At 38.4% G+C, this 24,671-nt stretch overlaps 2 protein-coding genes across 3 annotated transcripts in view; one reads left to right on the top strand and one right to left on the bottom strand.

Moving 5' to 3' along the window:
- The first annotated feature begins 504 nt into the window (after positions 1-504).
- Positions 505-24,671, top strand: part of GCSAML (germinal center associated signaling and motility like) — a 28,646-nt gene continuing 4,479 nt past the window's right edge. Inside the window, exons 1-4 of the mRNA XM_054481548.1 lie at positions 505-591; positions 7,806-7,865; positions 15,050-15,099; positions 17,403-17,431. Of these exons, the coding sequence (XP_054337523.1) occupies positions 563-591; positions 7,806-7,865; positions 15,050-15,099; positions 17,403-17,431 (168 nt within the window). The 5' untranslated portion in view covers positions 505-562. The remainder of the gene's footprint in view (positions 592-7,805; positions 7,866-15,049; positions 15,100-17,402; positions 17,432-24,671) is intronic.
- Positions 17,113-24,671, bottom strand: part of LOC134740221 (uncharacterized) — a 71,238-nt gene continuing 63,679 nt past the window's right edge. For both annotated transcript variants that reach the window (XR_010127521.1, XM_063670601.1), the window contains exon 3: positions 17,113-17,423. Coding sequence is in view for 1 of the 2 variants with exons in the window: in XM_063670601.1 (XP_063526671.1) it covers positions 17,305-17,423 (119 nt within the window). In the remaining variant the exon portion in view is untranslated. The remainder of the gene's footprint in view (positions 17,424-24,671) is intronic.

Genomic DNA, 24,671 nt, shown 5'->3' with positions numbered 1-24,671 from the left:
AGGCTTTCTCTTTGTATGTTTGGAAGAGGACAACCTATTTGGAATCCTGAGATCTCAGATCTCTGTAATGAACAGTTTGCCTAAGAAATCATGAATCCAGATTAATCACTTTTATTCCAGCAAAAATGCAACTCTCTTATTGCCATTCTTGTGTAATCTTATTATTATGCTCATTTCGGAGGAATAGGGAAGTCCTTACCTTGTTTCGTCTTGCAATACTAGAAGTTCCTTGAAAGCAAAGTGAACCTGGAGTGATAGATTCACTCTCATGTTTCAGCCTGATTTTTTCCCACTGTATGCCCGTGTGTGTGTATGAGTGTGTGTGTGTGCGTGCAGGCACACACACACACGCACACTCACATTTTCCTTTCCGCCTCCCCTTTCGAGCTCTTCCTGCCTTCTCTATCGTGCGCAGGCCCCTGGCAGCTCGTGGTTGGCAGGAGCACGAACCCGTGGTCAGATGCAACGTCCTGCCTCATGCATTTTCCTCTTGGTGCTTTGGTCAGAACTTCCCCAAGTGGAGTGAAACTCAGGAGCTGAGAAACCGAGTCGCTGTGAAAAGATGGGAAATTATCTCCTGCGAAAACTCAGGTGAGTCTTGACTCTTGGTGCTGCCTTTCTCGGGAGAAAGAGAACAGAGATAAGGAGGCTGGACTTACACATTTGTAATGGTGAGGTACATTGTGCTTCTAGAAGGTTGAGCCTGAAGACAGCATCCTCTAGGAGCACACAGTGACGCCCAGTTGACTCCTTCTCTTGCCTCACTCTGGAACCATGATAGGTTGCCAGATGTAGAAAACAAAAATACTGGATGCTAAGTCACATTCAAATTCCAGAAAAACATTTTTTTTTTTAGTATGAATGTGCCTCATATAATATTTTGGGCATTATAACATGGGTTGTACTTTACTAAAAAGTTATTCATTGTTTATCTGAAATTCAAATTTAGCAGTGCATCTTGTATTTCATCTGGCAACCCTACACAATTGTCACCTGAATTTTTCTGCTTCTCTTTTTCTTCTTGTGGGTGTAGAGCTTAACTTTCCATCCATCAATTTTGTGGGTTGGTATGAGCATGAACAGTCAGGTCCTTGCAAATTATGGATGCAGGATATGCATTTGAATGGTTTTGTCTTTAGTCACACCTTTTTTGGTAATGTTTAGCCTTACACTCTTCCAATACTTCATAATTTGTAGAATGTATACAGATAACAGGCATTATTGTTCTTACATCTTGCTTAATTTTAAGTGGTGGGTTCTACAGCATCCCACTCCTCTGTCCGCTCTCCCAGTCCCCTTTCAGACAATCTCGCATATGACGTGACTACATTGATAGACCCGAGGCAAAACTCTCATCGTATCGCTCCTGTGCTCCAGTGGGTACCACGTAGAAATATGACTGGACAAAAAGGATATGACCTAACACTAATAGACTGAGTGGAAAATCCCAGCAAGTCTTGTTGTGTCTGTTTAGATTCTTCTTGATCTCTCTGTGCAGCATTCCTTACTTATGGGTATGGGGCAGAACACTCTCTGGAATGGGGGCTTGTGACCTACAGTCAAACAAAATAGGTCAGAGAAGCTGTCTTTATGAGGCAGCAGATTGTCTTCGCCACACCTGATGGTTCATGCCGTCTCCTTTCACCAGGTTAAATAGTTCAGCTGTCCCTTGACTTCTTCATTTAGTCTTTCAGTAAATTCCTGTTTGTTAAAGAGCTTAAGGGTGGCCGGGTGCGGTGGCTCATGTCTGTAATCCCAGCACTTTGGGAGGCCAAGGTGGGTGGATCACGAGGTCAGGAGATCGAGACCATCCTGGCTAACACGGTGAAACCCCGTCTCTACTAAAAATACAAAAAATTAGCTGGGCGTGGTGGCGGGTGCCTGTAATCCCAGCTACTTAGGAGGCTGAGGCAGGAGAATGGAGTGAACCTGGGAGGCAGAGCTTGCAGTGAGCTGAGATCGCGCCACTGCACTCCAGCCTGGGCGACAGAGCAAGACTCTGTCTCAAAAAAAGAAAAGAAAAAAAAAAGCTTAAGGGTTCATGGATGGAGAAGGGCCATCAAAGTTCAGGATGAGCATGAGTCTGGGCAGTAGATAGAGGAAAAATGACAGAATTGTGCTGACAGGTAAATTCAATTATTTACCCTAAAGAAAAAATGCTTCCCTTCTTTTAAAGTTAACCAATATTTATGGAAAGCCTAGGTAAGACAATGGTCTTGGTCGCAAGAAAAAATTAAACATGGAAGGAAAATGGATATGGGAGCAAATTTTAAAAATGGATAGGCCCCTTCAAAGAACATCGTACTTAATCACTCCGACTCAGCTTTAAAAAAATAGACATTACATGGCTCAGATAATTAAAACTGAGAGAGAATTAAAACTTGTCAAGGTTGCCTTTGCTATAAAAATTTGAATCTAACATGTAATTAATGATGTCAAGTCATCCGTCATTTCCATTACACCACAATGGCTTCTTTTTAAGTTAAGGCAGGTGCTAATGTGCTCTAGGTAGAAGCACAAACAGCGCACTGTAGAAATAAAATGAAGGAAGGAATGGAATTCTGGTTTGGGATAGCAGGAAGGAAGGACATGCTTGAGGAATTGCCATTTGGATTGTGCTGTAAATGTTAGGCAGACTTACAAAGCAGGAAAAGACGGTCCAAGCTGAAGGGACAACCTGTGAAAATGTATGAGTTTCAAGTATATGGTATTACTGTCAATAATTGGAGCATATTGTTCAGAGATGACTCCAGTAGCAGAAGAAGTTGAGAATGAAGTTGGGGGTCTGATAATGAAGGGCCTTCAAAGGCAGTAGAAAGTGGTAAAGCAGTGAACATTTATAAGCTGGAGAAAAATGCAATGTGGCATGTATTTTAGGAAGAAATGTCTATGCTCAGTGAGTATGGAGGAATGACACAGAGAGAAATAGACAACAAGCTCTTAAAATATACCAAAGAAGATGCAGGGGCAAAAGGAAAACTTCCCCTTTGCTCCCTGAAGGTTCTCTGAAATCAGCTGAGAAAAGGCAGATTAATAGGACAAAAGGCATACAAATTTATTGATCATTGTTTTATGTGACACAGGAACCTCAGAATGAAGACCCAAAGATGCAAAGGAAACTGTCCATTTCTATTCTTAGGTTCAACAAATTTTGGATAGCCATGTAGAAATATGATTAGACAAAAAGGATATGACCTAACACTAATAGACAGAGTGGAAAATCCCAGCAAGTCTTGTTCTGTTTAGATTCTTCTTGACCTCTCTGTGCAGCATTCCTTACTTACGGGTATGGGGCAGAACACTCTCTGGAATGGGGGCTTATGACCTACAGTCAAACAAAGTAGGTCAGATAATGTCTTTACGGCCGGTTCTTACACAGAAAGATAGAGGGAAAGTTAGACTCATCTTACTAATTTTATGGCTGGCTTTGGGGAAAAGAGGTTCTGGTTTCTATCAATCACCTTGGGGAAGAGGGATTCTAATTTCTATGGCTAGCCCTGGGTAGGAAAGAGTTGTCACAGAGAGGACGGCAGGAGAAAGAGAGCTGCTTCTGAGGCTTTCATTTTGGAGTATCATTTTCTGAGCCCCAACAAAGAGATGGTAAAGAGCTGAAATTCATCAGGAACAACCAAAATGAAGAGGAAATTCAGTGAAAGTAAATGCATTCCCAAGGAGTCACCTTGGTGTGTGTCAGTCATTGGGATCACAGATGTGGTGTGAGAGAAGGCTGGAGAATGGCCTCTAGAACACGGATGCAGAGAGGCTCCTGTTGCTCTGACCCTGCTTGTCAGAGACCTGTTACCTTGGGCAGTACCTAATTTGCAGCCTGATAATTGGCTGCAGAAGAGTCTGGGGAAGGTAGCTGCTGCTTTCTAGCCCCTGACTAGCAAGAGGTGAAATAAATGTTGACATCGCCCATGGGCAGTGTCTACCACATACCTCTTTAGTCTTTATTTCAAAATTGATTTAGTTCTTTGAAGACTTTATCCTCCCATATAAATTTATACACAAATTCTGAATTTGTGTATTGTATAAAAAGTGCCAGCTTGAATTTGGATTCGGACAACATTGTGAATATAGAGATCTATTTGCAAATTCTTCTATGTTTATGCAGATGTACTATATATATATATATATATATAGACAGAGAGAGAGAGAGAGAGAGAGAGAGAGAGAGATGGAGTCTTGCTCTGTCACCCAGGCTGGAGGGCAGTGGCGCGATCTCGGCTCACTGCAACCTCCACCTCCCGGGTTCAAGCGATTCTTCTGCCTCAGCCTACTGAGTAGCTGGGACTATAGGCATGCACCACCATGCCCATCTAAGTTTTGTATTTTTAGTGGAGACGGGGCTTCACCATATTGGCCAGGCTGGTCTTGAACTCCTGACCTTGTGATCTACCTGCCTCGGCCTCCCAAAGTGTTGGGATTACAGGCGTGAGCCACTGTACCTGGTCTATGCAGATATACTATTAATACACCAATCAAAACAATTATTTATAACTACCTTTATTCAAATCTTCTTTAATGCATTCTAATAGAGCTTTAATTTTTTGTTTTTATTCTATTCTTTGTTAGATAGATTTCTAGATACCATATGCAACAGTAATAAATCTATGAATGACATTTTTTCCTAGCCTGTTATTGCTGGAATGCTATTGAATTTTGCAAGATGACTTTGTATCCACTAGCCTTGTTGAATTTCTCATTTTTTTTCATGGCTTTTTAATCCCACTGAGTTTACATAGTTAATATATCATCTGTAAAGTTAAAGATTTTTCTATTCTTTTCTTGTTTCTTACAAGTCTTATAGGTACCTTTATCATGTTTTATAGCATAGTTATGTCAGAATTCTTAGGCATCATTGTCTTGTAACTGATCATAATAATTTTTTTCTAAATTGTTTTCATTAAGGTTGCTGTATATTTTTGACATTTATATTTGGCATTTATGTTTTTGGCATATTGCCTCTATCAAAGTAAGGAGATTCTACTTTTTAAAAAAATATGTAGAGATGAGATTTCACTATGTTGCTCAGTCTGGAGTGCAGTGGCTATTCACAGATGCAATCAGAGTGCACTACAGCTTTGAACTCCTGGCTTCAAGTGAACTTCCTGCCTCAGCCTCCCAAGGAACTGGGATTACAGGCATGCACCACTGCACCCAGCTCTTCTGAGGGATATTATTGTTAATAAGGACCAAACATTATCAAATGCAGTTTTAAACTATTGAGATAACCTCATGATTCTTCTCTTAGACTTCTGAAGTGGTTAATCATGTTAATAAATATTTTTGCTAATTACCTATCTTTTAATTTCTGGGATAAATCCCATTTGATTGTGATATGTGCAATTTTACTATAGTTTTAGATTTAGGTAACTTACATTTTATCTAGGATTATTGCATCTATTTTCATGATTAGTTTGGACCTGTGATTTTTTAAAATTTGATTTATTTAATTTGAAATGAAAGTTTACCAATCTCATTAAATGGGTTGGCATCATTTTACATTTTTCTACTTTCTGGAACATCTGATATATGAGAGAGTATATTTGTCACTTGAAGTTTGGTAAATTGTGTATGCAGCTGTGTAAGCTGGAATTTTTTGTTATTGATGGTATTTATGTGTCAGTTTTTGTATTTCATTTTTCCAAGATATTATTTATTTTAAGCTATCATGTTTATTATACATAATTCTTCATCATGCTTGTTTTATGTCTGTAATACTTATTCTGAACTTTCTGTTTTCATTATATTTTTGTCTCCATTCCTTATTTCTTTAGTTGGTCTTTCCAGACTTTTGCTATCTTACTGATATTATTCTTTTCTAAGATTTGTTTCCCTATCATATTTATTTTTACCCACAACTTTCTTGTTTCCTTCCTCTTCTCCCAACTTCTTAAGATAAATGCTTACTTTGTCATTATTAGTGCTTTATGTTTTCTTATGAATGTATTTTAGCAAGCTATTTTCTTCACACTTCACTTTATCCTTCAAATAGTCTTGTGTAGCTTGCATTATTATTTTATTCTGTGTTTTTAGAAAGTTCCTTTATTATTCCCTCTTTAACACAAGGATTATTTAGAATATTACTTATGCCTAGACATGTACACTTTTGGTTATAGCTTATTGGGTTTTAATTTTACTGCTTGATAGTTGGAGAAATCGTGTGCAAATTGTTGATTTTGGGGGATGTTTATTAAGACTTTCTTTGTGGAGTTATGAAGTCATAAGTCAACATCCAACATTTAGAAAGTTTAAAAATAAGAAGCAAAAACACAGAAGGTATAAAAAATTATTCATAATCTTAATTCTTTGGCCAAGATACATTTAAAGCTTAATAAAATACCTATTTTAAAAAACAATAGAGTATTAGTTGATTTATTAATTTGGTCAACAAATTTTTGTACATCACCTATGGCCTGATATTATCTGAATTCCTCTGGATTAAGAAAAACACTTTTTACTTTATTCACAGTAGAATTTATTATCCAGTTATGTTCAGTAATATTAATGGTGTGGAATTCCAATTAGGTCCCTACTGATGTTAAGTGCTTTCCTGTCTTGTTTTCAACTTTAAAATACAAACATCCTTTAGATGTGTAAGTCAATGAATCACTAATCACCCCAAGGACAATTATTTTACCGAATTCTTTCTTTATTGACCAGTTTAGGAAGATGGAATCATGAGAAAACTGGACTCCAGGAAAAGGGGAAAAAAGGAGACACTTAAATTACTTTTCACCTGATTTACAATCTACATTATTAAATAAACATTACATCCAGATTTGACTGTGATTGTGACTATTATACAAAATCTCTACATCAGCAACTGATTCTATAAAAAGCCCCCACCTCTGTAAATTGATATTCCTTTATATTTAACAAATATATTCTTTGCTTAGTGACCTTGTGTGTTGATATCTAGCAATGTTTCTTGAACATATACATATGAGCTCTATTCAGGGAAGGCACTTTCTCAGCGTTGGTTCGAAATGCTTTCCCTAAATACTGCTGGTAAGCAGAGGTGAGGCTCTTACCTGCAAAGCTACCTAGAAGCAGAAGGATAGACCAGTGCTGCAGATGTGATAATAGAGGAAAAGAAAACCATCAAAGAATGCTATGTTTGGACAACTGGTGGAGTAGAAAGTTTGATTAACCAAGTCACAAACACAAGCTGCTAACTATTGTGTTAACCATGCAAATCACCTGATTTCTCTAACTTCATCATTTAGTGTTTGCCTGATTATCAATAAAGATGATGATAATTGATGGCAAAACACCAAGAGTAATATGAAAAAGTCAGCTTTCCTGAATGTATGTAAAGATCCCTATGTCTTATCTGCACTTGGATGCCCACATTGCAGCAGGGCCCAGAGAAGCTTGCTCTGGTTCAGTGGGCCAAGACTGAGAGTCCTCATAGTCCACAAAGGTGTGTACAAGCAGATCATCTTGCCTCAGGTTGTTGCAGAAGTGACACTTCCCTGTTGTTAAGGTCTTTATAGCTTCTTGGGAGCTCTCATCTCTTTTGGAGATTCAGGAAGTTTGCATGTTGGGTCACAATAAATCCTAAGACTGACAGAATCAAAAGTCAGACTATGGGCATTTTGTCCCATCAGAGGCCTGGTCTCTGTGGTTAATTTCTGAAATGCATTCTATCTGTGACTGCTTATTGATTTTGAAGGAAAGAGAAGTTTGTCAAAAAGAAAAGGCAGGTTTGGTTTTAATGGTACAGAAAATTAGAGAAGAAGGTGAAAAAATGTGAGGGCAGTAACAATCTCTCTTTTTTCTTATGTGTTTCCATATAGTTGCCTGGGAGAGAATCAAAAGAAGCCCAAGAAAGGAAACCCAGATGAGGAAAGAAAACAGTAAGAACAGAGCATATCAGAGTTTTTTGTTTGTTTTTTTTTTTTGTTTAGTTTTTTCTGTGAGATTACTTCCAGAGTCTCTGCCCCACTAGAACTAACACCTCTTAGGGCCACTATAGTAGAGTTCTTTGGTGATTACCTGCATGACTTGGCAGCAGGTTAGACATTGACTCTGTCTAAATAAGAAAGACAGGGTATTAGCCACATGTTTTGTTTCTATTGATTATATAATGTGAGTGTAGAAACATAAAGATAGAATAAAAGATGTTTGGTTTTGGTTGGTTATATGTGGTGGCCATATTTCCCACCTTTTCCTCACAAGTAACCAGAATAATCTTTGGAAAACATGTCTCATTATGCCTTTTCCTTGCCTGGGACCATTCAATGGTTCTTCATTGCATTCAGAATAGAATGCAAACTCTTCACCAGGGCCTACAATTCCATAAGGATTGGATTCTGCATCTCTCCCATCTGGTTCCTCACCCTCTACCTTCATTCACTATCTTACATGCATTCTCTTTTTATTTGATGTTCTTCAAGCCACCAAACTCAGCCTCACTTTAGGGCATTTCTACAAGCTGGTCTTTTACTGCACAATTAAAAAAAAATTCCATATTTGCACTTGGACTGATTGATAACGTCTCCTCCTGGAGATGCTGGCCCTCATGCCCTTCTCCGAAAGATTATGGAGGAACTTTGCTTCTGCACCCCATGGTTTTATGGCACTAGAACCTACCTATATTTGTTGTGGCCTTTATCTGAACTTGTAACTCTATATGTTGTTTGAACTTTTTATAGTCCACTTCCTTCATAGACCATACGCACTTTAAAGTCATGTCTGTTTCACTTGCTAGCGTGTATCTGTTGCTCAACCCTTGCAAGACACTCAGTGGAAAAAAGAAAAAAAATGGAGTGGAAAAATGGTAGATATCTAGATGTTGATGTCTTGCCTCAGCTTAGATGAACAGAAACACCCTGCCTTGTTGGTTAACTGTAGGCTTTTCGTATTTTTGCACTGAGCTCTTTTTCAATCATTTCATCTCAATGTCTTGGTTTCTGTCTCTGAGATAGCTTCTCCTCTTCCATGGTATGAAGGGGCAGAGGATTGAGGAGATGAGTCGGGTATCTGTTGGTGATGGGAAATGATGTTTGCAGGCATCGGCCCCCTCCTAAATGTTTGAACAACACTTTCCTGAACAAAGGAGAAAGTTGGCTTCATGAGTCAGCCCTCAGGGACAGTGGAGTTGGCTATGCCTGTCTTGTGACCCTTTCTCACACTCCCCCCACTCCCCCCACTGCCCTTATGGTTTATAGCTGGAGAGGAGATAGCAATGATTTGGTGATATTATTGAACCAAGGTTCTTTTATCAGCTGCTGTGAATCAGTTCTGTATAGCGTCTTTTAAACTAGACTTTTAATTTAGGCATTCACATTAGGCATTTAATTTAGGCATAAACTAGTCATTTAAAGCAGGCTTTTGTTTCATCATGTCTAAAGTGAGATCTGCACTAGATGTCATTCTCTAATATTTTTCTGTTAAAGGAACTGAAGTGTTAACATTTTCAAATACCAGCAAGTCTTTATTACAAGCAGACAATAACTAAATGTAGATAAATTAAATGTCATTAGGGTTTTCTCATGCAAGGAAATTTTAGGAGCACGACTCATGGAATTTTCACTAGTCAGCATGGTGAGGAAGATCTGAACCATTTTACCATTCTAGTCAATTGCAGTCAAATATGTGTTTCACGTGGGCTAAGAAGTCAGTTTCCTTTTTGGCTAATTTCACAGGATGATGTCTGTTGAATAAAGTTGGATTTTCTACATCTTCCTGAGTCAATTTTGATTATTAGATTCTTACCAGAATATTATTCATTTAAACATATTTACAGAAAGGACAGTATCAGCTTTTTCAAGTCACTTAACTTTTAAAATGTAGGCTTATATAGGTGTAGTACAGTAAAATTCACCCTTCTTATATATACAGTTTGACAAGTTTAGGAAAAACATACACATCATGTAATCACCACAATCAAGATACAGAATATTTCCACCACCCCTCCCTCTCCCTTCAACCCCTGGCAACCACTGATCTGATTTCTGTTTTGCATTTTTTCCAGGATGTCATAGTATCATTGCTTTTATCTTTATTGCATTCTTATTTTTGCCTTCCTTAGTTTTTAAAATTGTTCCTATTCTAATTGTTTTAAATTCAAAATTTAATAATTTTGTTCTCAATTTTTCTTGTTTAGGAATGGAAGAATGTATGAATATAAACTTTCCCTCTAAATAATATTTTACCTGTATCCTACGTGTAATTAAAGGAAATACTATTATTGTCTAATATTTTGCAACTTTTGATTTATTCTTGGACCTCAGTAGTTTTTAAATTTCAAATATTGTTTTATAGTCTTAAATATAATTTAAATTTTATTTCATTGTTACCAGTATCTATGTGGTCTATGTTACTTCTGCTTTATAGATTTTATTAAAGTCTTCTTTGTCTTATATGTTAACTTTGAGACAAGTTACTTACATTCTCTAAATTTTGGGTTCTTCATATGCAAAATAGCCTTAAAATACTACAGTTTTAGCTTGTGTTTATGGAAAAAGAAATCACTGCCTATTTCATCAGCACGATGGCTGTCTGGCACCAACACTCAATACATACTAGCTGGTATCTGTGCACATCATTATGTGCCTAGATTTTGAAAATATATTATGTAATCTTTTGTTCAGAGATCATAATTTTGAAATTTGTCTGATAGAGAAACATTATTGTGTATTTCAGATATTCACTGTCATTATTTTTCCTACTTGTTATCAGCTGAGAGAAATTAATCTACTGGTTTATTTGAGTTACCTTTCATGTTTTCTTTTTCTTTCTTTCATATGGATTCTAAATAGTTTGGTGTGTAGCAATTCATGGCAGTATTATGTGTTTGTTGGTTTTAATCTTTATCATGCCATCTCCTGTCTGGCTCTTTTTCTGAAATGATGGTCTTGCTAAAGTCTTCATCTCCGAGAGTGTGAGAAGGTCCCTGTGACAGGGGATCAAGGACACCAGGGGACATTGCAGGCAGCTTCCTCTTGTATAGGGAGGATAGAGGGAGGTCCTGTTTCATTAGTATTGCCTAGTCCAGTTCCCACATATCAATCTGTACTCATTTACTAAGGCTCTCATAGCGAAGTACCATAGACTGGGTGGCTTAAAGAACCAAAATTTTCTTTCTCACAATTATGGAGACTGGAAGTCTGAGATCAACATGTTGGCAGAGGTGGGCTGTTTTGTGAAGTCTGTCTTTGGCTTGTAGATGACTGTCTTTTCCCTGAGTCTTCGTATTGTCTCCTTCTGTGTTATGACTGTGTTCAAATTTTCTGTTCTTATAAAGACACCAGTCATACTGAAATAGGGCCCAATCTTATGACCTTGTTTTAATTTAATTACCTCTGTTAAGATCCTATCTCCAAATACAGTCACATTCCGAGGTTCTGGGGATTAGGACTTCAACATGTGGATTTTAAGGGGACACAATTTAGTTCATGAGAGATGTCAAGAAAATCTAAGAGGATTCCTAGAAATCCAGGAATTCCTGCCACTGTCCGGAAGTTTCCAGTGGCCACAGCATGCAGAATTGTTCCACTGTATTTAAGACAGAATGGACAACCAGTAGGTGCTGATAATCCACAGCCTGGACTTAGACAGGTTTGGATTTTGTGGTTAGAGCCTCAGAACGACAGATAACTGAGTGGCCAAATTCTTCATTCACCAACTGCTTAGTTACATAACTTCACATTTTACAAAGTCCAAATGTGGTTGTGCAGTAATGTTTGCTTTATTTCTTTCCTAAAGACCTCATAGGTTTTAGATTATCTCAGTACTAAGACATTTGACAATACATTTTCTTTCCTTGGAGAGTAATACAGTTCTTGGATCCTATCTTTCTCCTCACAACTTAGTAAGCGTAATTCCACTCTGCAGCTATGGAGCTGGGCCACCTTAAGCTGCCTTCCTGATGACTTGGTTTTACATACATTTTCCCATGAAAGTTCGAAAACTCATTATTTGTTCCCTACCCCCACCCCCAATCATGTATTATTTTCTTTTATACATATATCTTTATTTTAAATTTTTTTCTCACCTTTCTTGAGCTATGATTGAAAAACAAAAATTATACATATTGAAGGTATACAATATGATGTTTTGATATGTACATACGGTGAAGTGATTACCACTATAAAGTACACTAACAACTTAATATATATATTATCTCACACAGTTACCATTATTTTTGTGTGTGTTGAGAATGCTTGAGATCCACTCTCTTAGCGAATTTCAAGCACATGTTGTCACTGACTATAGTCACCATATCTCAGTGTTCCATGCCATTTGTTTTTTCCCCTGTGAAGTCAGTTTTCAAATTTAAGTATTTATTTTATGACTTTTCTCTCATTATACTTGTTTCATTTGATTAGTGTTTTTTTTTTTTTTTTTTGAGACTGAGTCTCGCTGTTGTCACCGGGGCTGGAGCGCAATGCTGCGATCTCAGCTCACTGCAACCTCTGCCTCCTGGGTTCCAGCAATTCTCCCACCTCAGCCTCTCAAGTAGCTGAGACTACAGGTGCACACCATCATGCCTGGCTAATATACACCTTTTTTGTACAGACGGGGTTTTGCCATGTTGCCCAGTCTGGTCTCAAACTTCTGGGCTCAAGGGATCCACCTGCCTTGGCCTCCCAAAGTGCTGGGATTACAGGCATGAGCCACCATACCTGGCCTATTTTTAAAACTAATATAGCATACTCGTACATATTTGGGGGGTACATGTGATATTTTGATACATGTATACAATGTGTAATGATTAAATCAGAGTACTTCTGATATCCATCTACTCAAACACCAATCTTTTCTTTGTCTTGGGAACATTACAATACTTTTCTTCCAGCTATTTTGAAATATACAATAAATTATTGTTAACTATAATTTTCCCCACTGTGCTATCAAATACTAGGACTTATTTGTTCTAGCTAACTATATTTTTGTACCCATTAGCTAACTTCTCTTGATTATTTCCTCTCCCATTAATATTGTTTTAATTTAATATAAAAATGTTATTCTCTACAATTGTTTTCCTGGTTTAGGCCAGTCCATTTTCCTTCTCCATTGATTATTGTTAATAATTATTAACCATTATTGTTAATAATTATTAACAATAATGGTTAATAATTATTCCAATAATTGTGCCTTCTCCATTTATTATTGTTAATAGTTATTAACAGATATTATTTTTCTGCTTCTAAAATATTGTTCCTGCTTTTTTTGTTTTGCTTTTGTTATGCAGTTCATCTTTGTAACTTTGTGCTTAGTACTCTGAGTGAAAGTAGGTCATTTGTGAGATAAAATTGTGTGTATGCGTGTGTGTTTAAGGAGGGTGCAGAAGAGAAACAAGCTATGGCTGTGACTGAACCAAACTGAGGGCAGCTCACGCGGTGCTGTAAAGCCAAAAACATCCACACGGAGGGTTGCAGCAGGACCAAGGAGGCATCTATTTGCAGGTCACCAAAGCAAGGAGAATCGATCTCTCAGGCTTAAGACCTGTCCTCTTCAATGGCTTCCAATCAAGGGTTTCTAAAGGCAGGGGTAAATTTCAGGAAAGCAGAATTTACAGGCAAAATTGTAAATCAATACATGGAGATTATAGTTGGTTTGGCCTAAAAAGCTGAGATACCTTGAAGCTGAGGGGGAAGGTTGCCTTATGGGTCACAGGTGGAATGAAAGATTCTTTGATTTGCAATTGTTTAAGGAAGCAAAGCTTCGTCTAAAAATATGGAGCCATAAGAAAGGAACGTTAAGGTCTGGCTCCTGGGCATGACTTTCTCAGGCTCCTCAGGAAGAAATTTAGACAAAGCATGGTGGTGGGAGTTCAGTCCTCAGCGCCCCCGTGCCTGGGGTCCGTGTGCCAGAAGATGCATGTGGTGGAGGACCAGGTTTCCTCCTGCTTCTCAGGCTGCTCATTTACTTCTCAGGGCTGGCTGGGTGTGTGGAATTTCCCTCGAAGAAACTCACGACTTCCCTTTATTTCCTCGCTTGTGGGTGCCCGACAGGCTTCCAAGAGGGGTCTCTGTTCTGTTGCAAAATCCAGGCAGTGATTGTGGCATGTCATTTTAGAATACTTCCTCACAAAATATTTTTCCCTCAGCCCAGGCACATCTCTCTACTGTGTAACTGGCTGGTCCTTGAGGCGGGCAGCTCATTACAAGTTATATCCTTTTTTCATATTTCCCCTTAAATTTAGGAGTCTGACTGACAGAGAAATAAAAGGTGATATGCTGGCAACCCCATCTCCTCCCTACCGCCTTTGAATCCTCTATTGTGTAAATTGTGTCCCTTTAAAAATAATCTCTATTTCTTTCATCACTGGCCCACACTTATTTTTTTTTTTAATTTTATTTTTATTTTTGAGATGGAGTCTTGCTCTGTCACCAGGCTGGAGTGCAGTGAAACGATCTTGGCTCACTGCAACCTCCGCCTCCTGGGTTCAAGCAATTCCCCTGCCACAGCCTCCCGAGTAGTTGGGACTACAAGTGCATGCCACCGTACCCAGCTAATTTTTTTTTTTTTTTTTTGTATTTTAGTAGAGACGGGGTCTCACCGTGTTGGCCAGGATGGTCTCGATCTCCTAACCTCGTGATCTACCCACCTTGGCCTCCCAAAGTGCTGGGATCACAGGCATGAGCCATCCCACCTGGCCACCACACTTATTGTCTATTACTGTAAGGTTTTAGTTAGAATTTGTAAGACCCTCTCATTTGCCTTTAAGGATTTATACACCCTCATCAAGAATAGCAGAAAAATAAATTTCAAAACTTTCAATTTTCTCTCTTGAATTGTCCTAAATTTCATTATATTATACGTATGTTTTCCATGTGTGTAATAATATATGTAGTCTGATAAGCTAATAATGCCCTTAGCTTCATGCTATATGGAGCTTTGTTTTCTTTTCATTGTCTAGATTTTTGTGATTTTTCAAAAAAGGCTGGAGTAAGGAGCCTTTTAATTGTATTTAATATTTGCATGGAAAATCTAACAATGGCCTTAGGTTAAGGGCAACCAAATGCTTTGAAAGGCATTTTCAGCTTTAGAGAACCTGGAGTATCTCATGTTACGATCTCTTTCCTTGTAGGCAGGAAATGACTAAATTTGAAAGAAAACTTCAAGATCAAGATAAGAAAAGTAAGTCATGGCTGTATAATATTTTTCATAGTAGGGTAGTGCAAATTTAAGCATCCAATCAGCAGACACTCTTGAGCCTATTGTAATAACACACTGGAGAAGAGGCTGCTTGGAGTTCTTACTCTTTCATAAAACTGATCACATCATTCTTGGTATTAAAGTAATATTTGTATATTATTTTTTGAGTGACATTTAAGAAACTTCTGTGGAAAGAAGTTAACCAAAATTCTAGTGTTTTTAATTTGTATATTGGTGTTCTAAAATAGGGCCTTTGAATATTAGCAGGTGATAAACAGTGTATTTTTTTTTTTTGAGACAGAGTCCCACCCTGTTGCCCAGGCTGGAGTGCAGTGTCGCGATCTTGGCTCACTATAATCCCCCGCCTTCCGGGTTCAAGCGATTTTCCTGCCTCAGCCTGCTGAGTAGCAGGGATTACAGGGAGACACCACCACACCCGGCTAATCTTTGTATTTTTAGTAGAGACAGGGTTTCACCATGTTGGCCAGGCTGGTCTCAAACTCCTGACCTCGTGATCCACCTGCCTTGACCTCCCAAAGTGCTGGGATTACAGGCGTGAGCCACCATGCCCGGCCCCTAAAAAGTGTATTATTTTGTTCTCAAGAAGTTGAAAGAAGCTGGTGGTGCACTCCTGTAGTCCCAGCTACTTGGGAGGCTGAAGTAGAAGGATTCCTTGAGGCCAGAAATTAGAGTCCAGCCTGAGCAATGTAGCAAGAGCCTGTCTTTCAAAAAAAAAAAAAAAAAAAAAAAAAAAAGAGAATTTGCTCTGTTTGCCATAGTATCTAGGTGTAGTAATCATGTAATTACTCAAAATCGACAGTTATGTGTAACAGGGCTCAGCCCCTGCGGACAAGTATATCTAAAGGAAACTCTCTGTTTATTTTTACCCCCAACTTTACTGAGGTATAACTGACAAATAAAAATGGCCTATATTCAAGGTGTGCAATATGATGATTTGATATATGTGTGCATTGTGTAATGATTACTACATCAAATTAATATATCCATCACTATACATAGCTGCCATCTTGTATGAATGTGGGGACATAAGGGCACTTGAGATCTATTCCCTCAGCAAATTTCAAATAAAGAATACTACGTTGCTAACTAACAAGCAATGGGGATGGATTTCCTATTCAATCCGTGGTGCTGGGTTAACTGGCTAGCCATATGGAGAGGACAGAAACTGGACCCCTTCCTTATGCCACATACAAAAATTAACTCAAGATGGATTAAAGACCCAAACGTAAAACCCAAAACTATAAAAACCCTGTAAAACAACCTAGGCAATACCATTCAGAACATAGGAATGAGCAAATATTTCATGATGTAGACATCAAAAGCAATTGTAAGAAAAGCAGAAATGGACAAATGAGATCTAATTAAACTAAAGTATTTCTGCACAGCAAAAATAACTAACAAGAGTGAACAGACGGCTGGGCCCAGTGGCTCATGCCTGTAATCCCAGCACTTTGGGAGGCCGAGGTGGGCAGATCACAAGGTCAGGAGATTGAGACCATCCTGGCTAACATGGTGAAACCCCATCTCTACTAAAAATGCAAAAATTAGCTGGGCATGGTGGCATGTGCCTGTAGTCCCAGCTACTTAGGAGGCTGAGGCAGGAGAATCGCTTGAACCCAGGAGGCGGAGTTTGCAGTGAGCCGAGATAGCGCCATTGCACTCCAGTCTGGGCGACAGAGTAAGACTCTGTCTCAAAAAAAAAAAAAAATTGGTAGTGGATTTCAGATTCACACATATGTAAATTGCTTCAGCATTCACAGATGGAATCAACATGAATCTGCATATTTGTATGTAACTTGAAATCGTTACTCGTGTTATTTCTGTACCTATCTCTATAGCAAATGTTCATTTTAAAGAATTGTGTGATTTTCCTGTGATATTTACATAAAATTTATATCTTAAATTTGCGACTATAATCATTCTTTCTTTATGCTTATCATATTGCATTGACATAGCACATTTATGAACATTTTATTACCAAATTTTGAAATCTATTTTATTCAGTACATTAATGTGCTTTATTTACAGAAAGAACATACTATTGATGCTATCTCAGAACACATGTTCTTTCTTGATTTTGTCACTCAGTCTTGAGAATTTCAATTATAAGATGGGGTAATGTCATGTCAGATGTTTAGATAATAGGCCTCTGCTGTTCTATTACTTCTACATTCTGTTTTTTTCACCTTTTCCTTCAATCTGTGATGGGGCAAAAGTCTCACAATGCTTTCCTTTCTTTCTTTCTTTTTTTTTTAATCCTCCAGGCCAAGAAGTTTCATCCACTTCTAATCAGGTAAGTAGAAAACAAAAAGCAAGACAAAAGAAAAACAGAAACTTTTATTATGTTTGTCTGATAAATGCCAAAATACAGATGATTTATTCAAGAGTAGCATGTCTTCCTTTATTTGTAATTTTTAAATGTACTTTTAGAAATCGTTCATATTTTAAATAATTTATATGGCAATTGTAATGCAGAAATGAAAAGAAATAAAAAACCAAAAAGTATTTCAACTGATCTAGATGAGTAGCAAGTTCTTACTGTTTTGGTCTCAATTCTGCTGAAGTCTAATTTTATTTATTTATTTATTTATTTATTTTTTGAGACAGAGTCACACTCTATCATCCAGGCTGGAGTGCAGTGGCACAATCTCGGCTCACTGAAACTTCCACCTCCTGGGTTCAAGTGATTCTGGTGCCTCAGCCTCCCAGGTAGCTGGCTTTACAGGTGTGCACCACTACACCTGTCCAATTTTTTATTTTTGGTAGAGACAGGGTTTTGCTATGTTGGCCAGGCTAGTCTCGAACTCCTGGCCTCAAGTGAATCCACTGGCCTCAGCCTCCCAAAGTGCAGGGGTAACAGGCATTAGTCACTGTGTCCAGCCTATTATTTTAATTTTCAAAGCTATTATAACAAAAAGAGATGAAATTAAGTAAATTTATACTTATAAACTGACCACCATAAAAGATTAATTATTTTTAGCTTTCCACATTCCCTTTCAATCCTTATATCCAGGAATTAGCATTTGCATTGACAAGTATGATGGAACCTATAACATATGGAAAACAGTTTATTCCTTTTGATACTACATCATAATAATTTTGTTGATTTAATTAGTATATATTAATGTTTTTACTTTTTCTCTCCTTCACTGTCTATGCAATTGAAAATGTGCAAAAACTCAATTTTTTTCTTAGTATTTTATCTTGTAAAAATTATAATGAATAATTACTTATTCATTACTTACTGAGGTCTGATTGTTGCATACATTGCATCTCAGTATGTGTGAACTAAAGTATAGAAGTGCTTTTTCCTAGATATTTAGAGGCATAATAGCATCCTTCTTTCCTCTTTTATTATTCAAGTAAAATTAAAGCATAATTAGTAGAAGCTTGGAGTGCAGTTTATGCTGCTATAATGAGGTCTCTAAGACACCAAGGCTTGGAGCAAGGGCTTTTTTTTTTTTTGGAAACATTTCTTATATTTTTTATATATATATATATATTTATTTATTTACTTTTACTTTAAGTTTTGGGATACATGTGCTGAATGGGCAGGTCTGTTACATAGGAATACATGTGCCATGGTGCTTCGCTGCACCTATCAGCCCTTCATCTAGGTTTTAAACCACCCATGCATTAGGTATTTGTTCTAATGCTCTCCCTCCCCTTGCCCCCCACACCCCAACAGGCCTGGGTGTGTGATGTTCCCCTCCCTGTGCCCATGTGTTCTCATTGTTCAACTTCCACTTATGAGTGGGAACATGCAGTGTTTGGTTTTCTGTTCGTGTGTTAGTTTGCTGAGAATGATGGTTTCCAGCTTCATCCATGTCCCTGCAAAGACCATAAACTTACTCTTTTTTTATGGCTGCATAGTATTCCATGGTGTATTTGTGGCACATTTTCTTTATCCAGTCTAACATTGATGGGCAGTTGAGTTGGTTCCAAGTCTTTGCTATTGTGAATAGGGCTGCAATAAAAATACGTGTCCATGTGTCTTTATAGCAGAACGATTTATAATCCTTTGGGTATATACCCAGTAATGGGATTGCTACGTCAAGTGGTATTTCTAGTTCTAGATCCTTGAGGAATCGCCACACTGTCTTCCACAATGGTTGAACTAATTTACACTCCCACCAACAGTGTAAAAGCATTCCTATTTCTCCACATCCTCTCCAGCATCTGTTGTTTCCTGATTTTTAATGATCACCATTCTAACTGGCATGAGATGGTATCTCATTGTGGTTTTGATTTGCATTTCTCTAATGACCGGTGATGATTAGCATTTTTTTCATATGTTTTTTGGCTGCATAAATGCCTTCTTTTGAGAAGTGTCTGTTCATATCCTTCACCCACTTTATGATGGGGTTGTTTTTTTCTTGTAAATTTGTTTAAGTTCTTTGTAGATTCTGGATATTAGCTCTTTGTCAGATGGATATATTGCAAAATTTTTCTCCCATTCTGTAGATTGCCTGTTCACTCTGATGATAGTTTCTTTTGCCATGCAGAAGCCCTTTAGTTTAATTTGATCCCATTTGCCAATTTTGGCTTCTGTTGCAATTGCTTTTGGTGTTTTAGTCATGAAGTCTTTGCCCATGCCTGTGTCCTGAATGGTATTGCCCAAGTTTTCTTCTAGGGTTTTTATGGTTTTAAATCTTTAATCCTACGTTTAAATCTTTAACCCAACTTGAGTTAATTTTTGTATAAGGTGTAAGGAAGGGGTCCAGTTTCAGTTTTCTGCATATAGCTAGCCAGTTTTCCTAACATCATTTATTAAATAGTGAATCATTTCCCCATTGCTTGCTTTTCTCAGGTTTGTCAAAGATCAGATGGTTGTAGCTGTGTGGTGTTATTTCTGAGGCCTCTGTTCTGTTCCATTGGTCTATATATCTGTTTCGGTAGCAGTACCATGCTGTTTTGGTTACTGTAGCCTTGTATTATAGTTTGAAGTCAGGTAGCGTGATGCCTCCAGCTTTGTTCTTTTTGCTTAGGATTGTCTTGGCTATATGGGCACTTTTTTGATTCCATATGAAATTTAAAGAAGCTTTTTTTCTAATTATGTGAAGAAAGTCAATGGTAGCTTGATGGGAATAGCATTGAATCTATAAATTACTTTGGGCATTGTGGCCATTTTCACAATATTGATTCTTCCTATCCATGAGCATGGAGTGTTTTTCCATTTGTTTGTGTCCTCTCTTATTTCCTTGAGCAGTGGTTTTTAGTTCTCCTTGAAGAGGTCCTTTACGTCCCTTGTAAGTTGTATTCCTAGGTATTTTATTCTCTTTGTAGCAATTGTGAATGAGAGTCCACTCATTATTTGGCTCTCTGTTTGTCTGTTATTTGTGTAGAGGAATGCTTGTGAATTTTGCACATTGATTTTGTATCCTGAGACTTTGCTGAAGTTGCTTATTAGGTTAAGGAGTTTTTGGGCTGAGACGATGAGATTTTCTAAATATACAATCATGTCATCTGCAAACAGAGACAATGTGACTTTTTCTTTTCCTATTTGAAAATGCTTTGTTTCTTTCTCTTGCCTGATTGCCCTGGTCAGAACTCCCAATACTATGTTGAATAGGAGTGGAGAGAGAGGGCATACTTTTCTTGTGCTGATTTTCAAAGGGAATGCTTCCAACTTTTGCCCATTCAGTATGATGTTGACTGTAGGTTTGCCATAAATAGCTCTTATTATTTTGAGATAGGTTTGATCAGTATCTAGTTTATTGAGGGTTCTTAGCATGAAGTGGTGTTAAATTTTATCGAAGGCCTTTTCTGCATCTATTGAGATATTCATGTGGTTTTTGTCATTGGTTCTTTCTATGTAATGGATTACGTTTATTGATTTGTGTATGTTGAACCAGTCTTGCATCCCAGGGATGGAGCCGACTTGATCATGGTGGATACGCTTTTTAATGTGCTGCTGGATTTCGTTTTCCGGTATTTTATTGAAGATGTTTGCATTGATGTTCATCAGGGATATTGGCCTGAAATTTTCTATTTTTGTTTTGTCTCTGGCAAGTTTTCATATCAGGATGATGCTGGCCTCATAAAATGAGTTAGGGAGGAGTCCCTATTCTTCTATTGTTTGGAATAGTTTGAGAAGGAATGGTACCAGCTCCTCTTTGTACCTCTGGTAGAATTCAGCTGTGAATCCATCTAGTCACGGGCTTTTTTTGGTTGGTAGGCTAATTAATTACTGCTTCAATTTCAGAACTTGTTATTGGTCCATTCAGGGATTCAACTTCTTCCTGGTTTAGTCTTGGAAGGTGTATGTGTCCAGGAATTTATCCATTTCTTCTAGATTTTCTAGTTTATTTGTGTAGAAGTGTTTTTAGTATTCTCTGATGGTAGTTTGTATTTCTGTGGGATCAGTGGTAATCTCCCCTCTATTATTTTTTAGTGTGTCTATTTGATTCTTCTGTCTTTCTTCATTGTTAGTCTGGCTACTGGTCTATTTTGTTAATCTTTTCAAAAAAAGCAGCTCCTGGATTCATTGGTTTTTTGAAGGGTTTTTCATGTCTCTATCTCCTTCAGTTCTGCTCTGATCTTAGTTATTTCTTGTCTTCTGCTAGCTTTTGAATTTGTTTGCTGTTGCTTCTCTAGTTGTTTTAATTGTGATGTTAGGGTGTTGATTTTAGATCTTTCCCACTTTCTTCTGTTTGCATTTAGTGCTATAAATTTACCTCTAAACACTGCTTTAGCTGTGTCCCAGACATTCTGGTACATTGTGTCTTTGTTCTCATTGGTTTCAAAGAACATCTTTATTTCTGCCTTCATTTTATTATTTACCCAGTAGTCATTCAGGAGCAGGTTGTTCAGTTTCCATGTAGTTTTGTGGTTTTGAGCGAGTTTCTTAATCCTGAGTTCTAATTTGATTTGCGCTGTGGTCTGAGAGACTTTTTGTTATGATTTCTGTTCTTTTGCATTTGCTGAGGAGTGTTTTACTTCCAAATATGTGGTTGATTTTAGGATAAGTGCTATTTCGTGCTGAGAAGAATATATATTTTGTTGATTTGGGGTGGAGAGATCTGTAGATGTCTATTTGGTCCACTTGGTCCAGAGCTGAGTTCAAGCCCTGAATATCCTTGTTAATCTTCTGTCTTGTTGATCTGTCTAATATTGACAGTGGGGTGTTAAAGTCTCCCACTATTGTTGTGTTGGAGTCTGAGTCTCTTTGTAGGTCTCTAAAGACTTGCTTTATGAATCTGGGTGCTCCTGTATTGTGTGCATATATATTTAGGACAGTTAGCTCTTCTTGTCGCATTAATCCCTTTACCATCATGTAATGGCCTTCTTTGTCTCTTTTGATCTTTGTTGGTTTAAAGTCTGTTTTATCAGATTGCAACACCTGCTCTTTTTTGCTTTCCATTTGCTTGGTAAATCTTCCTCCATCCCTTTATTTTGAGCGTATGTGTGTCTCTGCATGTGAGATGGGTCTCCTGAATACAGCACACTAATGGATCTTGACTCTTTATCCAATTTGCCAGTCTGTGTCTTTTAACTGGGCCATTTAGCCCATTTACATTTAAGTTTAATATTGTTATGTGTGAATTTGATCCTGTCATTATGATGCTAGCTGGTTATTTTGCTTGTTAGTTGAGCAGTTTCTTCATAGTGTCAATGGACTTTACATTTTGGTTTGTTTTTGCAGTGGGTGCTACTGGTTTTTCCTTTGTATATTTAGTGCTTCCTTCAGGAGTTCTTGTAAGGCAGGCCTCGTGGTGACAAAATCCCTCAGTATTTCCTTCTCTGTAAAGGATTTTATTTCTCCTCCACTTATGAAGCTTAGTTTAGCTAGATATGAAATTCTGGGTTGAAAATTCTTGTCTTTAAGAATGTTGAATATTGGCCCCTACTCTCTTCTGGCTTGTAGGGTTTCTGCAGAGAGATCCGCCATTAGTCTGAAGGGCTTCCCTTTGTGGGTAACCCAACTTTTCTTTCTGGTTGTCCTTAACATTTTTTCCTTCATTTCAACCTCGGTGAATGTGATGATTATGTGTCTTGGGGTTGCTCTTCTCAGGAGTATCTTTGTGATGTTCTCTGTACTTCCTGAATTACAATGTTGGCCTGTTTTGCCAGGTTGGGGAAATTCTCCTGGATAATATCCTGAAGTGTGTTTTCCAACTTGGTTCTATTCTCCCTGTCACTTTCAGGTACACCAATCTAATGTAGGTTTGATCTTTGTTCACATAGTCCCATATTTCTTGGAGGCCTTGTTTGTTCCTTTTCATTCTTTTTTCTCTAACCTTGTCTTCGTGCTTTATTTCATTAAGTTGATCTTGTATGTCTGACATCCTTTCTTCCGCCTGACCAATTTGGCTATTGATACTTGTGTATGCTTCACGAAGTTCTCGTGCTATGTTTTTCAGCTCCATCAGGTCATTTATGTTTTTCTCTAATCTGGTTATTCTAGTTAGCAATTCCTGTAACCTTTTTTCAAGGTTCTTAGCTTCCTTGCATTGGGTTGGAACATGCTCCTTTAGATTGGAAGAGTTTATTACCCACCTTCTGAAGCCCACCTCTGTCAATCTGACATACTCATTTTCCGTCCTGTTTTGTTCCCTTGCTGGTGAGGAGTTGTGATCCTTTGGAGGAGAAGAGGCATTCTGGTATTTGGAATTTTCAGCCTTTTTGAGCTGCTTTTTCTTCATCTTTGTGGATTTATCTACCTTTGGTCTTTGCTCTTGGTGACCTTTGTATGGAGTTTTTGCATGGTTGTCCTTTTTGTTGATGTTGATGCTATTGCTTTCTGTTTGTTAGTTTTCCTTCCAACAATCAGGCCCGTATTCTGCAGGTCTGCTGGAGTTTGCTGGGGGTCCACTCCAGATTCTGTTTGCATGTGTATCACCAGTGGAGACTGCAGAACAGCAAAGATTGCTGCCTACTCCTTCCTCTGGAAGCTTTGTCCCAGCAGGGCACCTGCCAGATGCCAGCTGGAGCTCTCCTGTATGAGGTGTCTGTCGATCCCTGTTGGGAGGTGTTTCCCTGTCGCGAGGCATGAGGGTCAGTGACCCACTTGAGGAGGCCGTCTGTCCCTTAGCAGTGCCTGAGCACTGTGCTGGGAGATCTGCTGCTCTCTTCAGAGCCAACAGGCAGGCAGGAATATTTAAGTCTGTTGAAGCTGCGCCCACAGCCTTCCCTTCTGTAAGCCCCTGACTGGGGCTGCTGCCTTTCTTTCAGAGATGCCCTGCACAGAGAGGAGAAATACAGAGAGGTATCTGGCCACAGTGGCTTTGTGGTGTTGGGGTGGGCTCGGTCCACCCCGAAATCCCCTGTGGCTTTGTTTACACTGTGAGGGGAAAACCGCCTACTCAAGCCTCAGTAATGGCAGACGCCCTTTCCCCCACCAAGCTTGAATGTCCCAGGTCGACTTCAGACTGCTGTGCTGGCAGCAAGAATTTCAAGCCAGAGGATCGTAGCTTGCTGGGCTCCATGGTGGTGGGACCCACTGAGCAAGACCACTTGACTCTCTGGCTTCAGCCCCTTTTCCAGGGGAGTTAACAGTTCTCTGTCATTGGTGTTCCAGGCACCACTGGGGT

The sequence above is a fragment of the Pongo pygmaeus genome, chromosome 1 (assembly GCF_028885625.2).
Source record: "Pongo pygmaeus isolate AG05252 chromosome 1, NHGRI_mPonPyg2-v2.0_pri, whole genome shotgun sequence".
Classification (NCBI taxonomy): domain Eukaryota; kingdom Metazoa; phylum Chordata; class Mammalia; order Primates; family Hominidae; genus Pongo; species Pongo pygmaeus.
The sequence above is the reverse complement of the archived record's forward strand: the minus strand, read 5'-3'. Positions and strand labels throughout refer to the sequence as shown.